At 36.5% G+C, this 17,839-nt stretch overlaps 1 protein-coding gene across 1 annotated transcript in view; it reads left to right on the plus strand.

Annotated features, from left to right (window-relative positions):
- Positions 1–17,839, plus strand: part of CFAP61 (cilia and flagella associated protein 61) — a 142,406-nt gene that overhangs the window by 41,460 nt on the left and 83,107 nt on the right. Inside the window, exons 12-17 of the mRNA XM_087961089.1 lie at positions 801–840; positions 1,717–1,856; positions 4,804–4,930; positions 7,796–7,873; positions 9,367–9,573; positions 12,322–12,456. Of these exons, the coding sequence (XP_087817215.1) occupies positions 801–840; positions 1,717–1,856; positions 4,804–4,930; positions 7,796–7,873; positions 9,367–9,573; positions 12,322–12,456 (727 nt within the window). The remainder of the gene's footprint in view (positions 1–800; positions 841–1,716; positions 1,857–4,803; positions 4,931–7,795; positions 7,874–9,366; positions 9,574–12,321; positions 12,457–17,839) is intronic.

Raw genomic sequence — 17,839 nt, forward strand, 5'->3', positions numbered from 1 at the left:
CGGCCATCATATTTCAGCTGTTCTCATAAGAAAATAATAACAGCCAATTATCCAAAAATTATCTTGCTGATGTCTGTGATGTTTGATAGATTTCAGTGGAAATACACACATTCAACTTTTATTCATGCTGGAGAAAATAAAAACTTAATCCCCATTACTTTCTAATTCATTTCTCTCCCTCTTAATGCTTTCCATTTATTTTTCCCATAGTAGTTACTTCATTCTTAATTGATTTTCTTCCCTTGTCTCTGGGACTTTCCCTTCATTTCCCTTATTAATTTTGACTTTTGCTTATGTTGTGCTTGTGTTGAGAGTTTGCTCAAGTCAAACCTCTCCGTTGGGGAATGAAATTCAGCAAGTTAAACTAAGCAGGAAAACAATAGAATTTGGTTATTCCTAAGCCTATTTCCACAAAGAAGCATTGGGTCCTAGTAGTTTCCTCAAACCACTCATAATAGAACAATAAGATAAAAGGTGTTTTCTACTTAAATGCATGCAGAAAGGACCTATAGAAAAGAATGATGAAGTAAAAGTCAGCTCAAATAAGTGGATGAGAAGTATTTGTTTGCAGTGAATGGAAGGAGAGAGAAAACGAAGTGATAATTAAGAGACTCTAATGCGAAGGGCAAGAGGATTATTATTACTGACTTTAATGGAATATCCATTAAAGCACTTTGTTGATCAATTTTTTGCTTTGTCCTTCAGCGTATATTTGGTTTTTAGTTGAGGGATATGGCTAAAGTGCATTTGCGTGCTGCAAATACCATATTTCTGTTAAAATACTTGGCTGTTATTTACAGGTCACTGGATTTCTTACATTTTGTTTTTGAACTTTTCCCAGTAAGTATGACATTTTGGTTTTAAACTTTTCATACTAAATGTATATAAAGTAATTTTTAAAAATCCTTCTTGCAAATTAATTACTAGAATATTATTTGCTAAATATCCTACTTGTTTGCACAGGGCAACACTGTTTTTGAGGAAAAATTGACCAAATTTTTGAATTAATGTAAATATTTTAGAGGGATTATAATAAAACTTAATACAAGTCTTCAATGGAATCTTCACAGACTTGATTGTTCCTGCTCCTTATCACATTATAATTTGGTGGCACAATGCTAAACTATAAGCAGGACGATTTTATTTATTTCTGTTAAAAATGAGCACCAACATTTACCTCTTCTTTAACAAACTACCCTAGGTGACCTTGGATGATAGCAATAATAATAATAATAATAATAATAATAATAATAATAATAATAATATATCAATTTCTTGCTATAAATATGATATCTATTCATTGGTCTTCAATGCCACCTGATAACCAGCATGAGTTAGCAGAGTGCCCTCTTAGCACAACAGAAATGAATTTCTGAGGCAGAACTACATGGTGCTTATTTATTTATATATTAAATGTATATGCCGCCCAGCTAGGAGTTCAAGATGACCCTGGTGGCTTTTATTTAATTAATTCTTTCATGGCTTGGATTCAGAGATTGATTGTTATAAGGGAATGGCAGCCTTAGTGTCCTTCCTTACTCTGCATGTGCTTCAACTGCCTACAGTTTGTCCAAGGCCCTGCTGTGAAATCGCCAACCCTAGGAAAGTTTAGTAAAGAAGTGGGAAAAGTGGGAAGTGGTAAAAGACTTCTCACTTTCTATAATCCTATATTTTGTATTTGCATTTCCTTTTTTTTTTTTTGTTACTACTTTTTAGGACAAAGACTTCTGCATCATCACAGTGCCACATATGGTCCCTGAATTTCACCTGATCCAGAGTTTTGTTAGGATTATTCCCTTTAGCAATTGTACACTGGATCAGGAGCTATATGTATTTCACCGATCTGGATTGCTCAAGTTAGTAATACATTTTGCTCTCACAACTATTTTCAGATAAAATGTTTTGATTGTAAATTAAGGTGTGCCATTTCCTACAGATTCTCATGATCTTGTCACCTGTTAATGGATTACTGCAATGCAATGTATTTGGGGCTGCCTCTGAAGACTACTCAGAACTTAGCATTTGTCCAAAACACAGCAACACAGACAGTAGATAGGCCACATTGTGCTTTAGTGTCATCCTTGCTTCAGGAACTGCACTAGTTATCAGTTCACTCCTGGGTGCAACTAAAATGCTGATTATCGCCTAGTAAAGCCTTACAAGGCAATGGACGATGCCATATAAGGACTAAAATGTAGATTTGTTAAACTCAAATGGACCATCATACAATATTGTTAGATTGAATGAAGTGTATTGGATTACCAATTTTGCATACTCAGGCTAAAAGCATATCTGGACTGGGAATAAATTTTGAATATGAGTATATCTGAAGAGTATATCTTCCCAATTATATGCTCCATCCTATACATAGGTTTGAATACCTATTTAAATGTCACAAAACATACATTTTCCAAATATGGCTCACAAAATAGCAAACAAACAAAATGTTAAATAGCAAATACATTGTTAAATTAAATGTTAAAACATCAGCATAAAACACAAAGCCTTAAAACATCTAAACCAACAGTAAAACAGTATTTTAGCAGTTTCAACAATTGCTCCTTTACATGAACCAACAATATGAAAGTATTATCGATGAGATTTGGTATGAATGAGAAATGAGAGAAAACTCATGAAATGAGAAAAAACTGGACTACCAGCTTTCATCTGAAGTCTCTCAAATCAAAATATAATTTCTGAAGAAAATATGGATGCGCATAGAAAACTGAGCAGTAATGGAAAAATCTGAGTATAAAAAGCTAGTGCTAATAATCCCTCCCTGATGAAGATATATATAAAAAGTAAAGATCAATGCAATGTGTTTTCACTGTGAAGGTTTAAAAGATATGTGAATAGAAAGTGAGTTGCTGAAAATGGATAAAAGCAAACTGCCTAGAAATAGCATGGGGGCCTGGGGGGGGGGCGGAAACTCATCAAGATAAAGGGAAAATCTCCAAATGAGAAACTGATTGGCAAAGGTTATTTTTAAAAAAAGGAAAAGCCTTGTACAATACTCAGAAGATGGCAAATGCAATACCAGGTTTGCTACTTAAGAGGGTGGGCTGGAAAATAATAATATGACAAGGTGTAGCCTGAAATGCTTAATGGATACTTCTCTTCAATTTTGAATGCAAAGCACAATAGTAATGGTGCCCTTACATCTGGACAGACAAGTGATTCAGGCTTCTAAAATGAGTTAATTCTTTACTGTGAGGAAAATGAGCATGTACGGACTAAGATAGTTTTCTCCCATTTTGTTATTTTCATAATGTCTGTTGTTTTTTTAAGTGCTACATTTTCAAGTGTTATTTAACCAATTTTGCTTATTGTAACTAATTACATATGCAGAGGCTATTTTTATATTATTAATATAGATTTGCAAGAGATAGAAGCAAACTGCACTGTTTGGCATCTAGAAAAATAGAACTATAAAATTTGTATCAACCTAAGCTTGCTAAATAAAAGTTTTCTTTTTTTTTATACCCATTTTTCAAACCTTTCCTTTTAGCTCTTTGTGCAACATTTTTTATGAATACTGAAAGAAAATAGTCCCGAAAAACAGCAGCAAGATGAAAACAGGTTGAATAATTTTCAAAAATCAGTAGTTTTGTATTGTCAGCTGGCATGAGTTTTCTATCTCTCATGGGAAGGATTCAGCTGTAAATTGAATGAAGAAAAGGCACAGATATTAGGCTGATGCAGAGGTGGTATTCAGCAGGTTCTGACCAGTTCTGGAGAAATGGTAGCGGAAATTTTGAGTAGTTCGAAGAACCGGAAAATACCACCTCTGACTGGAGATTTTACAGTATCCTTCCCCTGCCACGCCCACCAAGCCACGCCCACAGAACCGGTAGTAAAAAGTTTGAATCCCACCACTGGGCTGATGAAAATGTATACTGTTAATATGCACTGAGATTTAATATGTTTAATTTCCCTGTGAACAAACACAGTAATGGGCTCTCAAACTAACTTTGATATGAAAACCCTGTATCATAATTTGTGTTCCTCTCCTTCCCATCTTTTAACTGTAGTTATTTTATTGTTGTCATTTATTGTTTTATCATTTTTAATGTTTGTAAAATCACCCAGAGTTGCCTCTGGATAAGATGGGCAGCACATAAGTCAAATAAATAAATAAATCACATTTCCTTTTTTTCTTTTGAGACAATCATTACCATATTCATTATATACAGGGGTGGGATTCAAATTTTTTAACAACCGGTTCTGTGGACATGGCTTAGTTGGTGGGCGTGGCTTGGTGGACATGTGACCAGGTGGATATGGCTTGGTGGTCATGTTATTGGCTGGGTGTGGCCAACTCATTATCACTCACATTGAGGCACGCATCTCCTCACCTGGCCTCTCATGACTTTGGGGATGCTACAACATTCGTAAGTGTGAAAAATGGTCATAAGTCACTTTTTTCAGTGCCATTGTAACTTTGAATGGTCACTCCACACAAGCAAAGTATCAGCAAAGGAGGGGAAAAAAAACTCCAGAGATGTTCCTGAGACAGGAAGTCTAGTCCTGCCAAGAATGTAATAAGGGTTAACAGAGAGGCAGTTTCTGTAAGCAACACCAGAATGTTTCCTTCCTGCCTTCCTTAAAGGATTAGGCCAGTAGTTTCTTCTAACAACCGGTTCTCAGAACTGCTTAGAATGTTAACAACCGGTTCTAGCAAATAGGTGCGAACTGGTATTATCCCACCCCTGATTATATATCATGATTACCTATTCAAATCTGGGATCTGAAAAATTAGACATTAGTAGATATCATTGTTGGAATTAGTTTTGTTTTCAACAGGTCGTTTCATGTAAGAGCAGCAAAATCTACTGATGTCTTTGCCATTAAAAGACTAATCCAAACCCTGGAATTGAACGTAGCTATATTGGATGACTTAAATAACTACTTATCAGCACGAAGAGATCCAGTAAGTGCTATATAATAATACTGGGTGGGGAGGAAGGTAATAGTGAATGGATTTTATTGTAATCATTTGTAATTCACTCAATAATAGAAATGCTCTGGGTAGATTATAGAGTAGTTTACACTTTCTTTAAAAAAGAAAGAAACATTATGATATGTAATTAATAAATCTGATTGAATAAAAATCAATAAGATGCCTTGGAGAACAAGAACGTCAATGCCTGCATTAAAAATACATTAATGTACTTGGAAATCTGCCTGTCTGGAGAGAAATTCCACAAGCAGGAGGATCCCATATCTGAGAGAGCCCTTTTATTTGCAGCTGCCGGCTTCATTTCATTTCATCTCTAAAATTGATTGAAGGACCCAAGCAGACATATAAGCAGGGAAAAGTTATTTAGATTGTCTGCATCCAGGCCAGTATGAAAATCTTGAATTGGGCCTGGAAATAGATTGGCAATCAGCATGTTGCTGATGGATTACTGGCATGATATGATTATATTACCTAGGCCCAGATAATCGAAACTAGAATTGCAAGTTACGAACTGAAACTACTGAATTACCTTCAAAAATAGCTGCTCCCACAATATATCACATTAGTTTATTCTGTAGCTTACCAGAGCATTCATAGTGGATGCCAGTGTATCCTATCACAGAAAGGATTGCAGCTAGTATATCAATCTGTAGAAATAAAGGTCTTTCTGAGCAGCAAGGCTATCTGTGTCCAGTTACAATAGTAGTTCCAAAAGCATCCACAAGACTGATTTTCTAATCTTCCAGAGTAACACAACCCTCTCCAGAACTGAACACATTCATATGCACATATGGATTACAAATGAACAGTGTCTATATCTTGTGTGGAATGAGATTAATTATTAGTCATTATACAATCAATGCCAAGCAGTATGGTTTAAATGAAAAATATTAGTAAAGCTGGGTGTCATCCTCATATTGATGTCAACCAGGTGATATTTTTAGTTGTTCTTCCACTACAGGTACTAAGTAGTCTGAGTATTAAAATTGAACTCAAGAAGATCTGTGTCATAACTTAGAAGTTCAGATTTGGGTTGCTTTCTTTCTTTTTCAAAGAGTGTGGTAATAGTTTCTCTGAAGGAAGAAAGAATGGTTTGTTGTACTCAACTGACAACTTTGTCCTTACTAAATCTAACAAGGCGAAGTGCACAAGAATTGAGCATCCGAGTTCCTGGTCAAAACTATTCAAGGATCCTGTCCATATCTTCAAAACTCAACAATTGGAACTTATTCGATACAGCTAAAGACCATGATGCTCTAGAAATTTCTACATTAACCCAGGAATGCAAATCACAATGAATGCAAATGCCTTTACTCTCAGAGGATCTAGCAGATAAATCACAGCAAACTAGTGGACATTATCAATTGTTATTAAGAGTCAGAAGGTAGCAGCTCTGCTGGAGAACATTGTAAAGATGAAAGATGTTGAGAGGAAAAAAAACACTTTTTTTGTCATTCTGACTACTCCAGAATATGTTTACTAAGGAGCACTAAATTATATTTAGTTAAAATAGCATGAGTTTGTATTCACTGTGCTCTACTTGTTACCATCATCTAAACTATTTGAAAAAAAATAATATGCAAGGAAGAGCACTTGGGTATAGTCGTGTCAATGGCCTATGTCAACACCATATACTACAGTGTGATTAGCACTTCAACAAGAGCATCAGCTCTTTTTGAAAATTGAAAAAATCCACTGGAATTTTCTGGAAAACAAATATTAGTCTATAGGGATGGATCATTTTAATTACTTATCCATCTTACATAATACTAAACCTCACCTCAGCAGGTAGTAATCTGAACATGATAACAGGATAGATAATATATTTCCATTTTCATATTATCATCTTTCTGTCTTGTTTAGATAGTTTAGGCAATGATATACTGGGAGAACCTATAATTGGCATCGGGTGGGATTCAAATTTTTTAACAACCGGTTCTGTGGCTTGGTTGGGGTGGCCTAGGTGGCCTAGGTGGCCTAGGTGGACATGGCTTGGTGGTCATGTTACTGGTTGGGCGTGGCCAACTCAACATCACTCACATCGATGCACGCATCTCCTCGCATGGCCTCTCATGACTGTGGGGATGCTGCAACAGTTGTAAGTGTGAAAAAGGGTCATAAGTCACTTTTTTCAGTGCCATTGTAACTTTGAATGGTCACTCCACACAAGCAAAGTACCAGCAAAGGAGGGGAAAAAAACTCCAAAAGACGTTCCTGAGACAGGAAGTCTAGTCCTGCCAAGAATGTAATAAGGGTTAACGGAGAGGCAATTTCTGTAAGCAACACCAGAATATTTCCTTCCTGCCTTCCTTAAAGGATTAGGCCAGTAATTTCTCCTAACAACCGGTTCTCAGAACTGCTTAAAATGTACACAACCGGTTCTAGTGAATAGGTGAGAACTGGTAGAATCCCACCCCTGATTGGCATACACCATATTGAACTGCCCAAGCAGGCATATTAAATTCTTTAAGGACCACCAGATTGAAACTCTTCAACACTGAGTCAGAGATCATCCCTGTCTCTTGTGGATAGCGTATAGTACATCAGCACAATCTCTAAATTGCATTGCCACTAGTACAAGATTTATCATCAGGTAGGAACTCTCCAGTAGACAAGAAGTCTGAAGACTGAGATGTACAGTAAATCTTATGGACTAAAGCAATGTTTATTACCAGAGCCACCCCACTTTATAGGATGGGGAAAATAGAAGGTGTGTGTGTGTATGCCACCTTGGGTTCCTGAAAGAAAAACTGGATAGAAATGCAATCAGTCAATCAATGTTTTCTGAATTAGTAAAGGGAAAAAAATTGGTACCAACTTGCTTGTTTTTTTCAGGATGGGACACCAGTCCAGGCATTTGTAGCAGAGATTTTGAATCAAATCATTGGAATATCTGTTATTAGAAATGAAATGGTATGTATTCATATTTGTAATTATTTTTATAGATTGGAAAATCCCATTCCTTTTAAACATCTGTGCAACCTCAGCACATTTAGTTTAGTTTAGTTTACTTTATTGTCACTGCACCTCATACAATGAAATCAAACACCATCTTCAGGGCACATCATGACCATGACCATGAAAATAAACACAAACACACATCCTTCACCCTCCACACATTGAACCGAAAACCTCCGACACCGCACCAACACTGCACTATACAGCAGAATTCAAAAGAGCTACTGCCCTGGGATAGAAGCTGTTTTTCAGTCTATTTGTCCTTGTTTTTACTATTCTGTACCGTCTGACAGATGGTAATAGTTCAAAAAAAGGGTTCCCAGGATGAGATGGATCTTTGAGAATGTTTTGAACTTTCTTAAGGCAGTGGGAGCTATAAAGCTCTTCCAAAGAGGGGAGAGGGCAACCAATGATCCTCTGGGTAATGATGTTAACCTTCTGGAGTGCTTTCCTATCTGCCACTGTGCAATTGGCAAACCATACAGAAGTGCAGTATGTTAAAATGCTCTCTATGGTGCAGCGGTAGAAAGTCACCAGCAGTTTTTCATTCAGTTGTTGTTTTCTGAGAAGTCTCATGTAGTATAATCTCTGCTGGACCCTTTTGACCAGGGCTGCAATGTGGGCACCCCAGGTCAGGTCCTCTTTTAGGGTAACACTCAGAAACTTAAAACTGGCCACTTGCTCCACTCGGTCTCCATTGATAAGCAAGGGCTGGATGTCTGATCTGTTCCTTCTATAATCCACTATAAGCTCCTTGGTCTTATTGGTGTTGAGGACCAAGTTATTGTCTCCACACCATGAAAGCAACCGGTCCACCTCATCTCGGTAGGCAGACTCATCCCCCCGGAGATGAGTCCCACCACTGTTGTATCATCTGCAAATTTAGCAATAGTATTACTAGCGTGAGTGGGAATGCAGTCATGCACATAAAGAGTATAGAGTAAGGGACTCAACACGCAACCCTGTGGTGTACCAGTGTTAAGAATAAGGGCTGAAGAGGTATGATTATCTAATCTGACCCTCTGTGAGTGGCCAGACAGGAAATCCATAATCCAAAGGCAGATTGAATTAGAAAGTCCAAGGTCCAGAAATTAGACACTAATCTATGTGGAAGAATTGTGTTAAACGCAGAACTAAAATCCACAAAAAGCATTTACAAAAGAAGTGAAGTTTGCACTGTGACATTCCATCCATCAGCTTCCTGTTGTCATACACACACATATACATCTTGCAGATAATGCTGGAGAAGAATATATATTTGTTTACATGGTCTGGATCCTAGTTTCCTTCTCACTGCAAGGAGAAATCTGAGGAGAAAAGAACACAAGAAACGATTTCTAAATGAATCTTTTTCTTAATAGTGGCATATCTTTATGCAGACAAAAGGATATAGTATTGATGCAAAGATGCAGAACTCCTCCTTAATCACTTCCTGAATTGTTTTCCAGGACATTGAATATATTCGCTCACATTACAACATTGAAGATTTTATCTATTTCAGTCATTACCAGCAGGAAGAACATGGCCACCTTTACCATTTTTCTCTCAATCCAATTTTTCACCATTATGCCAAACATTTTATGAAGGAGATACTTCGGTTAGCCTACAAATCTTGCCTCTATTATCCTATTTATCCCCAACCTGTAGAAGGCAAGGTAAGATGCAACCTTTTTAAAAATTAATTTATTTTTTAAATTGTGTCTTCATTTTGTTGGGTTGGTGCACAAAAATATAATATGTGCACTTCTAGTATGAACTATATAGTAATTTGTGAAATGGATAAAAGAAAGAATAATGACTTTTAATCAATTATGATAAAATAAAAACTGCAAGACATTTGCTACAAAATAAACATACAAAGCTGCTACATAGGCATTGTAACATTCTTAAAACACATATAAGAATTAATATTTGATCTGAGGGAGAGAGATTCATTAAAATGTACTCCCTCCATTTGTATTTATTACCTTTTTTGTTGTTAGTATAAAAATATTGAGAAATATTTTTAAAAAGTTGTTCAGTACTTACAAAGAAATCTTCTGGAATTTACTTCAAAACATATTCAAGACTGTGCTGTTAAGTGTCATTTCTTACAAGGAAAATAGCCAGTATCTAAATATCTAGGAATCTAAATACCGTATTTGCCGGCGTATAAGACGACTGGGCGTATAAGACGACCCCCAACATTTCCACTCAAAATATAGAGTTTGTTATATACGCCGTATAAGACTACCCCTCTTCCACACACCTTCCACTTTTGCAATTTTTTTTTTTTTGACGCACTTTTCTGCTTTGGACAATTTTGAAATGAGCTAATCCAATTTTGAACCAAGAATATGCAAATAGCTATGGAGTTTAGAAATGAGTTTTAAAAATATTTTTCATTGCTTACCATTAAGCGTAAAATATGTTGTAAATAAAATGAGAACACAGGAAACGTTCTCTTCTCAATACAGCTGATCTCTCTCTCTCTCTCTCTCTCTCTCTCACACACACACACACACACCAAAAACCTGGACACTGAAAAGGCTGCCAAGGAACAGTATATTCAATGCCTTCTCTTTAATCAAGAAACAAGGAATTCCTTAGAATCTTTTTTTCCCCCAAGTGGCCCTCTTTAAAAAAAAAAAAATGGAGGTAACACTTTCATTCAAAAAGTCTTCCAGTATCTGGAGTCGCTCAGACATATTGAAGTGAGGCAGGAGAGTAAGTGAAATTTGAAATGATCCAGCTACCGTTTTCTTCCCCTCCCGCCCGAAGGCCATTATCTCCACGTCAAAACGAACGAGGGAGGCAAAGAAGCCAAACACGCTAAAAAGGATCTCTTTATTTTCCTACACAAGGTCACACCTACTTTTCCGCATTCAAAGGACAACTTCTCCTCACCACCACCACACACACACACACCCCAATACCCGCAAACAATGTTCTGGGCATTAATCACCATTGCTACATTAACCTGGTAAATTTATACCCTGCCTCCCCCAGTGTTGCTTTGACGGCAGGATTTCACACAGCGGGCGCTCGCTCGCTCTCTTCTCCGCTCTCCCACCGTTCGCACATGTTGGAAGCACCGTAAAACCTGATAACCCACCCGGGACTCCCCATCCTTAACCTACAGCCGCGCACACACACACACACACCCCGCTCCCCCAGCCTCCTCCCGGCTGCAACTCAAGCTCGAAGTGGGAGTCGGAGTCCTCCCGGCGTATAAGACGACCCCCACTTGGAGGCATGTTTTTCAGGGCAAAAAAGTCGTCTTATACGCCGGCAAATACGGTAGTTAGGATCTAAAGAAGCTCGTGATAGCTCAAATAGACTTATTATTAATTTAAGATAAAGACAGTACACAATAAACATCTAACTCTAATCTGAAACAGAGATAACCAAACAGCCTTCATAAACATGAGAGTTAAGTCCAGGGATTCTATAAGGCAATAACAATTAAACACAATTTTGACAATTTCTGAAGATCTACATTAAGGAGCTGAGAATAAATAGTGGACAACTTCCATTTCTGATCAGCCAGCACAGCAGATTTGAAGTGGAGATAGGAGGACTCTTCTGCCAATTATAATAAATTCTCAGTGTCATTTGCTGTAAGATGAGTGGCAAACAAACAACTAACATAATGGATATTATATCATGCCTGGATCGGGCATACAGGTTGTTTGTATTTCTTTACCTTGAGCTGAAATTTCAAAGTTGTGTTGCTTTAAATTTTGACGGTATGATTCCCCAAACCTTAGGAGCAGGTTGAAAAGTTAAAACAAAAAATGCTTTAGTGAATGCGCAGAAAGACTTTGGAAATACTCTAGATCTTTTATTGACATTATTGCAGTTTTAATTATTACATCTTTCCTATGGTTTATATAAAGTCTGTAAAGTGAATTCACTGTAATACAATCACTCCTATTTTGTACTTATGTAAGCATAAGAATATTTCTTAGTATTAATACTATTTCATTAGCATTTGTAATTTACCATTTTAATGAAAGCATCATTTATCTGTTTTGTAAAATAAGCAAAGGTTAAAAGCATGCATGTATCATTGCTTAATAAGGTTGGATGCAGAAGATTCGTGATTGCTGTAAAGAAAAATATTCCTCTGAGGGGGGCTTCTTGTGCTGCGAAATCCCATAAACCAAACCACTTTGTTTATCTGTCATTCCCAGTGAGATAGTAATATAATTTACTCTCATAATTATCTTCATTAGGATAGGGAATTAACTGCAACCGATTCCTCTACTATATGAGTGTTTATTTTATTTTTGAGGGAGGGGGAGGTACTATTCCAGGTTTTAATCAAAGGGATAAAGGATTATTATATTCACAAAGCAGAGACATCTGTGATGCACTCTTCTGACATTCTGTGTGCTAAAATATAGCTTGTTGTCCTTCAGTACCAGAATCCCTGTGCCCATTCCCTGACATCTGCCCTACATTACATGGTTCCCGTGCGACCAAGACGACAGATTGTCTATCCTCTGGAAAAGCTTGGCATAAATGCTCCATCAAAACAAGTCTCTAAGGATCAGGTGGGTAACTAAAGCAGAAGCAAGCAAAAGGCATAGCTCCAGCTAAATGTAGAATTTGGCAGATGGGATGACATTACTGCCTTAATGCTGCTGGCTGCTTCTTAATTACCTTGAACCTCATGTTCATGCCCTTACAGTTCACAGTCAGCTGTATCATTTTCTATATATTCCATTAAAAAATACAACTACAGGCTGCAGATTTTCTATTATTAAAATTTGATCGAGAATAATTTTGTTATATTAAAATAAGCAAAGTTGCATTATGGAACTTTAATCAGGCCCTTTGCATCCTTCCAGGAAGATAAATCCCAGTCCTGCACTTGCTATCCCGTTCTCCCCCATTATCACATCAAATAGATTATCTGCATTTGGAAGTTCTGCATTGTAAAAAGCCCAATTGAATCATAACACAGGTTTGTATAACCCAGTTTCCCATTTCCCGCTGTGACCAGCCAAATGTGCCTGGAAAATTCACAGTCCTGTCTCAGCAACCAGTATTCAGTGACATACTGCTCCTCAGGTTCCATTTAGGCATTGTGACTAATCATTACTGGTAGCCTTTCCTCCCTAACATTCTCTAATTCCTTATTCATCTTGCCAGGTGGTATATGGGTCTATGTGCTTTGAGGATGAAAATGTGGAATGCATATAAGTGTGCCATCTGTTGCTTTTCATGATGCGAACTAACTGGGATCTCTTTACACGGTTGCTGGATATTAGTGATTTTTTGCTCTTAGAGTTGCCTCTTGTATATTTAAGGATAACAGCCAACATAGAAGCTTTTTTTACTATACAAGTGTATTTTTAATTTTGAGGGAGGTAGGATTAAAATGGATATTTATTTTAAGCAACATAATGCAATATTTGTATATACTTCAACTCAGTTTTGGTAGTAGTAAAACAAGCTGAATTATGAAAACAAAAATTAAACAATAGCAATATGTGAACTAGATTGCAATTATCCATTGTTTTTATTTTTATGATTTTAACTTCTGCAGCTCTCTGATTTAAAACAATGTACACAAATTTTGAAAATTTGAGATTCGCAAAGCTGAATATTAATGGATCTAGAGACTGGTTTAGTCATTCAGATTTGTTTTATAAATTTAAATAATTATTATTTTATATAAATTTTATAAATTTACTTGCTTAGTATAAAAACAACAACAAGCAGAGACAGTAGGAAGTCAGAGAATAGGTAAGCCAGTGTGATATATCATGTGGGGATATCAGGTGTGGCAGCTGAGGGGAAGGAGGGAAAGGAAGTCACTGATAAAATAGGGAATGGGTAGGTGAAACAGTAGGACAAGTCATGCTGGGAGCTGCAGGAGAAAGAGAAGAGGTTACAGGCATCAGCATTTCCATACTTACGTATTCCAAAACTGGAAAGACCAAAATGTTCTGGGTTTTGGTTTGTCCTGCAGTGGCTAACTCAAAACAGTGTGGCTATTCTTCCAGAATGCAATAGTCTGTTACAGAGTTCAAAGCAAAACATTTTCTTAATTTCATGTACACCTCCAACCTGTCTATATAATTGGCTTTATTACATAATGTGACACTTACTTTCTGTTCATTTTTCTGAACTAGCAATGCATGTTTGGAAATTTGTAATATAACGAATGGTCAAATGGAAGAGCATGATTTTTACTCCAAGAATGAAGAATTGATACTTATTCCCTATAGGAATTTCCAGTATTTGAAAGAGTACTTTATTTAGTGCAATGAGTTAAGTAATGAATTAGTGAAAGATTCTTCCTTTATTAGTCCAAGAAAAAGTTTTCAGACAGAAAATTTTGAGAAAATATTATGTGGATTGGAGAATTCTCAAGGAAGATATATTCTTTGGAGATAGGGATATAACTCAATCCTTCAGTAAGATATAATGAAACTTGGTAAACGTTCTTGTTAAGGAACAATTTCTACTGAGAAAATTTCTACTTTTTCCAGGAATCTGCCTTTTGAGATATGTGTGTGTAACTACATGTCTGTGTGGTGGGTGGTTATGTATATATAGACAATATGGCAAAATGAAGTTCAACCAGTATGTATAATTAGCTTAAGAGCCATAATTATTTTTATAATTATAAGCAGTAGGTTGTCAACTTGTTTTATTGTCTCACCATCTGGGAGCATTTTGCTATCCATCTGTTTTATGTAATTAACTAATTATCTATATAAACGTACAATGAGTGTTATAATTAACAAGAATAATTACTCTATAATGCATAATAAATTCTATTAATTTCTTGTTTACTTGTTCTGGCTACCAGTTCTTTGTGTTTTATTATTCCTCAGTTCTCAAACTTGTGATATAGATGTTTCAGAGATGTTTCTCCTGCTATTTGGACAAAATCTGCCACATCAAACAATATTCTTCTGGCTTCTGTGCATTCTACGTATGAATTTGTGTAGTCATAATCATTCCACCCAGAAATTCTTGGTTAGCTTCATGTGCAGAGGGCTTCAGTTCTCCATCATATAAGCAAAACCAGAAAAGATGCTGACTTTGATTTCTTTAATTCCCGACTTAATTCAGGCTAAGCCAATTTGGCAAGACCAGTTGTTTTAGAAATTCTTTGACAAGTGAGGAATGCAGCCACATCCTATAAAATCTTCCTTGAGCTAAAGAGCTAAATCTGAAAAATTATTCCCTTCCAAGTAAGATAACCTAGTTACTAATAGCTAATACTGTACTTCTATAGCAATGCTGATTATTTCTCCAAAGATGTCATCTGTCAGGGAACTTCCAAGTATTTATATGAAAAAAAATGAGATAACACTCCATAAAGACCATGGATTCTGTTTCTAAACCAGTGAAGAATAGCCTAAAGAAAATGGTATACTGAGAAAGGATTATCTTGGCCTTCTGAAATGTCATCCAATTTGGAGCCAAAATCACTGCGACTAATTAAGTGGCAGTGGCAGTGACTAATATATGGCTAAACAAATGAATGGGGGATGACTATTGGTACAGAGGTGGTATTCAGCAGGTTCTGACCAGTTCTGGAGAACCAGTAGTGGAAATTTTGAGTAGTTTGGAGAACCAGCACTGGAGATTTTATAGTATCCTTCCCCTGCCACGCCCACCAAGTCACGCCCACAGAACTGGTAGTAAAGAAATTTGAATCCAACCACTGTATTAGTACCAAAAAAGGAAGCTTGGCAAATAATTTGAAGAAACTCTAATCATGGAGGACTTCGAATAAAAGAGAATATCATATCACACAAAAGGCAAATGTAGATTGAAACTTGTCTAGCCCTTTTGTTCCAATCAAAGTATGCCAAAATGCAGTAGTACTTCAGATTTTTTTTTTTTTTTAAAAAAAACATTTCCTTCCACCAGTATGTCTCCATGCAGAAGTTTTAAAAAAGGAGGTTTAAATGCCGAGAACAGCCCAAGGAGCCCGAGGAAGGAATACTTTTTGGAATTTTCTAATAATCAGTCCCATTCCTTTTACGGAAAAGCAGAAGTTAATGAAAACAGCCAAAGATATGAAAGGAAAAAATCAAAAGAAGCAGATAAAAGCTAGCAGGGAGATGAAATAAAATAGCATCCAGCCAGTCAGTTAATTTTTAAAGATAAAAAAAAAAACAAAGCAAAACAAAAGCTTTAAAAGTGATGTTAAAATCAAGATTTGCTTATGAGAACAATCTGCTGATAGGAAAAAGTGGGAAAATTACTTTTCAGCTGCTCTCACAGGAATTTGCAATCTTCAAGATTCCTCCTCCACAGCCATCCAAAAGTCATCCAGCCAACCAAAAGTCATCTTGGGTCATTCCTGAGTGCCCCCATTCAAATCCAGGAAGCAAGACTGCCAAAGAACCAACTTTGGTAGCACAAACATCAGATTGTGGACAGGAACGAGTGTATATTGCAATCAGGAATCTGATGAATCTGATTGCAATATATGTGTGTGTGTGTGAGATAAAATTTCTACAAGTTCATTATAATAACAGTTTGTTAAAGGGAGGGTTTTTCTTCAGAGGTGGTATTCAGCAGGTTCTGACCAGTTCTGGAGAACCAGTAGCAGAAATTTTGAGTAGTTCAGAGAACCGGAAAATTCCACCTCTGACTGGAGATTTTACAGTATCCTTCCCCTGTCATGCCCACCAAGCCATGCCCACAGAACCATTAGTAAAAAAAATTGAATCCCACCACTGCTGTTCTTCTTGTAACTATTTTGTTATTAATATAGTATATAGATGACAGATTAAAAAATTGTAAATAGAATTAGTAGTTTTGTCATTTAAAATTATTTGGGCTTGTTTTGCAAATGATGGGAAATGGTGGGATATTGTTGTAATATGTTAACCAGCTTTCAATTAGGTAGAGTTTCATTGCTGTCCAAAGGAAATTATCAATAACAGATTTGAAAAATATTAGACAGATTGTTCACAATTATACAAGTTTTTCCTGTTAATATACAGTATGAATTAAGAATTTATATAACACAGAGAAAACATTTCAGTATTTATAACTTGACAAAATTAAGCTCTGCTCATTTTTTGGTCATCTATTTTCTGACTACTCTGTTTCTTAACATACACAAAAACTCACCATTTTATGGATTTTTCTCAACTGATTCATTACGTCCCCTTTTTCTGTGGTTTTATTGTAAACTTGTTTCAGGAAATTGCTGGGAAATACCTTAGGTGAATGTCAGGCAGGCGGGTGGTGTGTGTGAGCATCGGGTGGGAGGGCGACCAGGTGGGAGGCGTGGCCAGCCAGAACTTACTACTGTTTCAGCGACCCACGCCAAATTCTTGCTACCAGTTCACCCGATCCAGTGCGAACCGGCTGAATACCACCACTGGTTCATATATATTATTTAGATGTAACGGCTTTGTAGTTGTATTCTAGAGATACCTGCCTTCCTTTCTTTTTGAATAAATCTTTTTTTCCCTCTAAACCAGGAAATATAATTGTTCTTGACACCTTGCTGATGAGGGTCAATTGTGAACATTGGTATTGATTTAATGAACCATTAAGACTTAATAGTACTACTTTTGCCTAAGGAATTTTGCCCTGTAAATATACATGAGACATAATCTCATCAATGGAATATTTGAGGAAGTGATTAGAGTCGATGAATTTCTTCAATCATAGCTTGTACACCTCCTGCCTCATCCCATGCTTGAATAACTGTTACTTTTAAATCATAGTAAAATATGAGGCTCAGGAAAAAATGATAATTTATATTGCATGGCTATTACCAGTAAGCACTTACTTTCAAATTTGTTGGCGTTCTGAGACATGAATGGTCATTAGAATTAACTTAATGCAATACTAACATCTTTAACTAACGTGGGGGTAACTGTGAAGCATCACAAATAAGCACTGGGACTACTAAGGCTGACTACAAAAGGATAAATGTCAGACTCC

The sequence above is a fragment of the Notechis scutatus genome, chromosome 3 (genome assembly GCF_049901735.1).
Source record: "Notechis scutatus isolate UNSWTSFEM ecotype Mainland chromosome 3, rNotScu1.2, whole genome shotgun sequence".
Taxonomy (NCBI): domain Eukaryota; kingdom Metazoa; phylum Chordata; class Lepidosauria; order Squamata; family Elapidae; genus Notechis; species Notechis scutatus.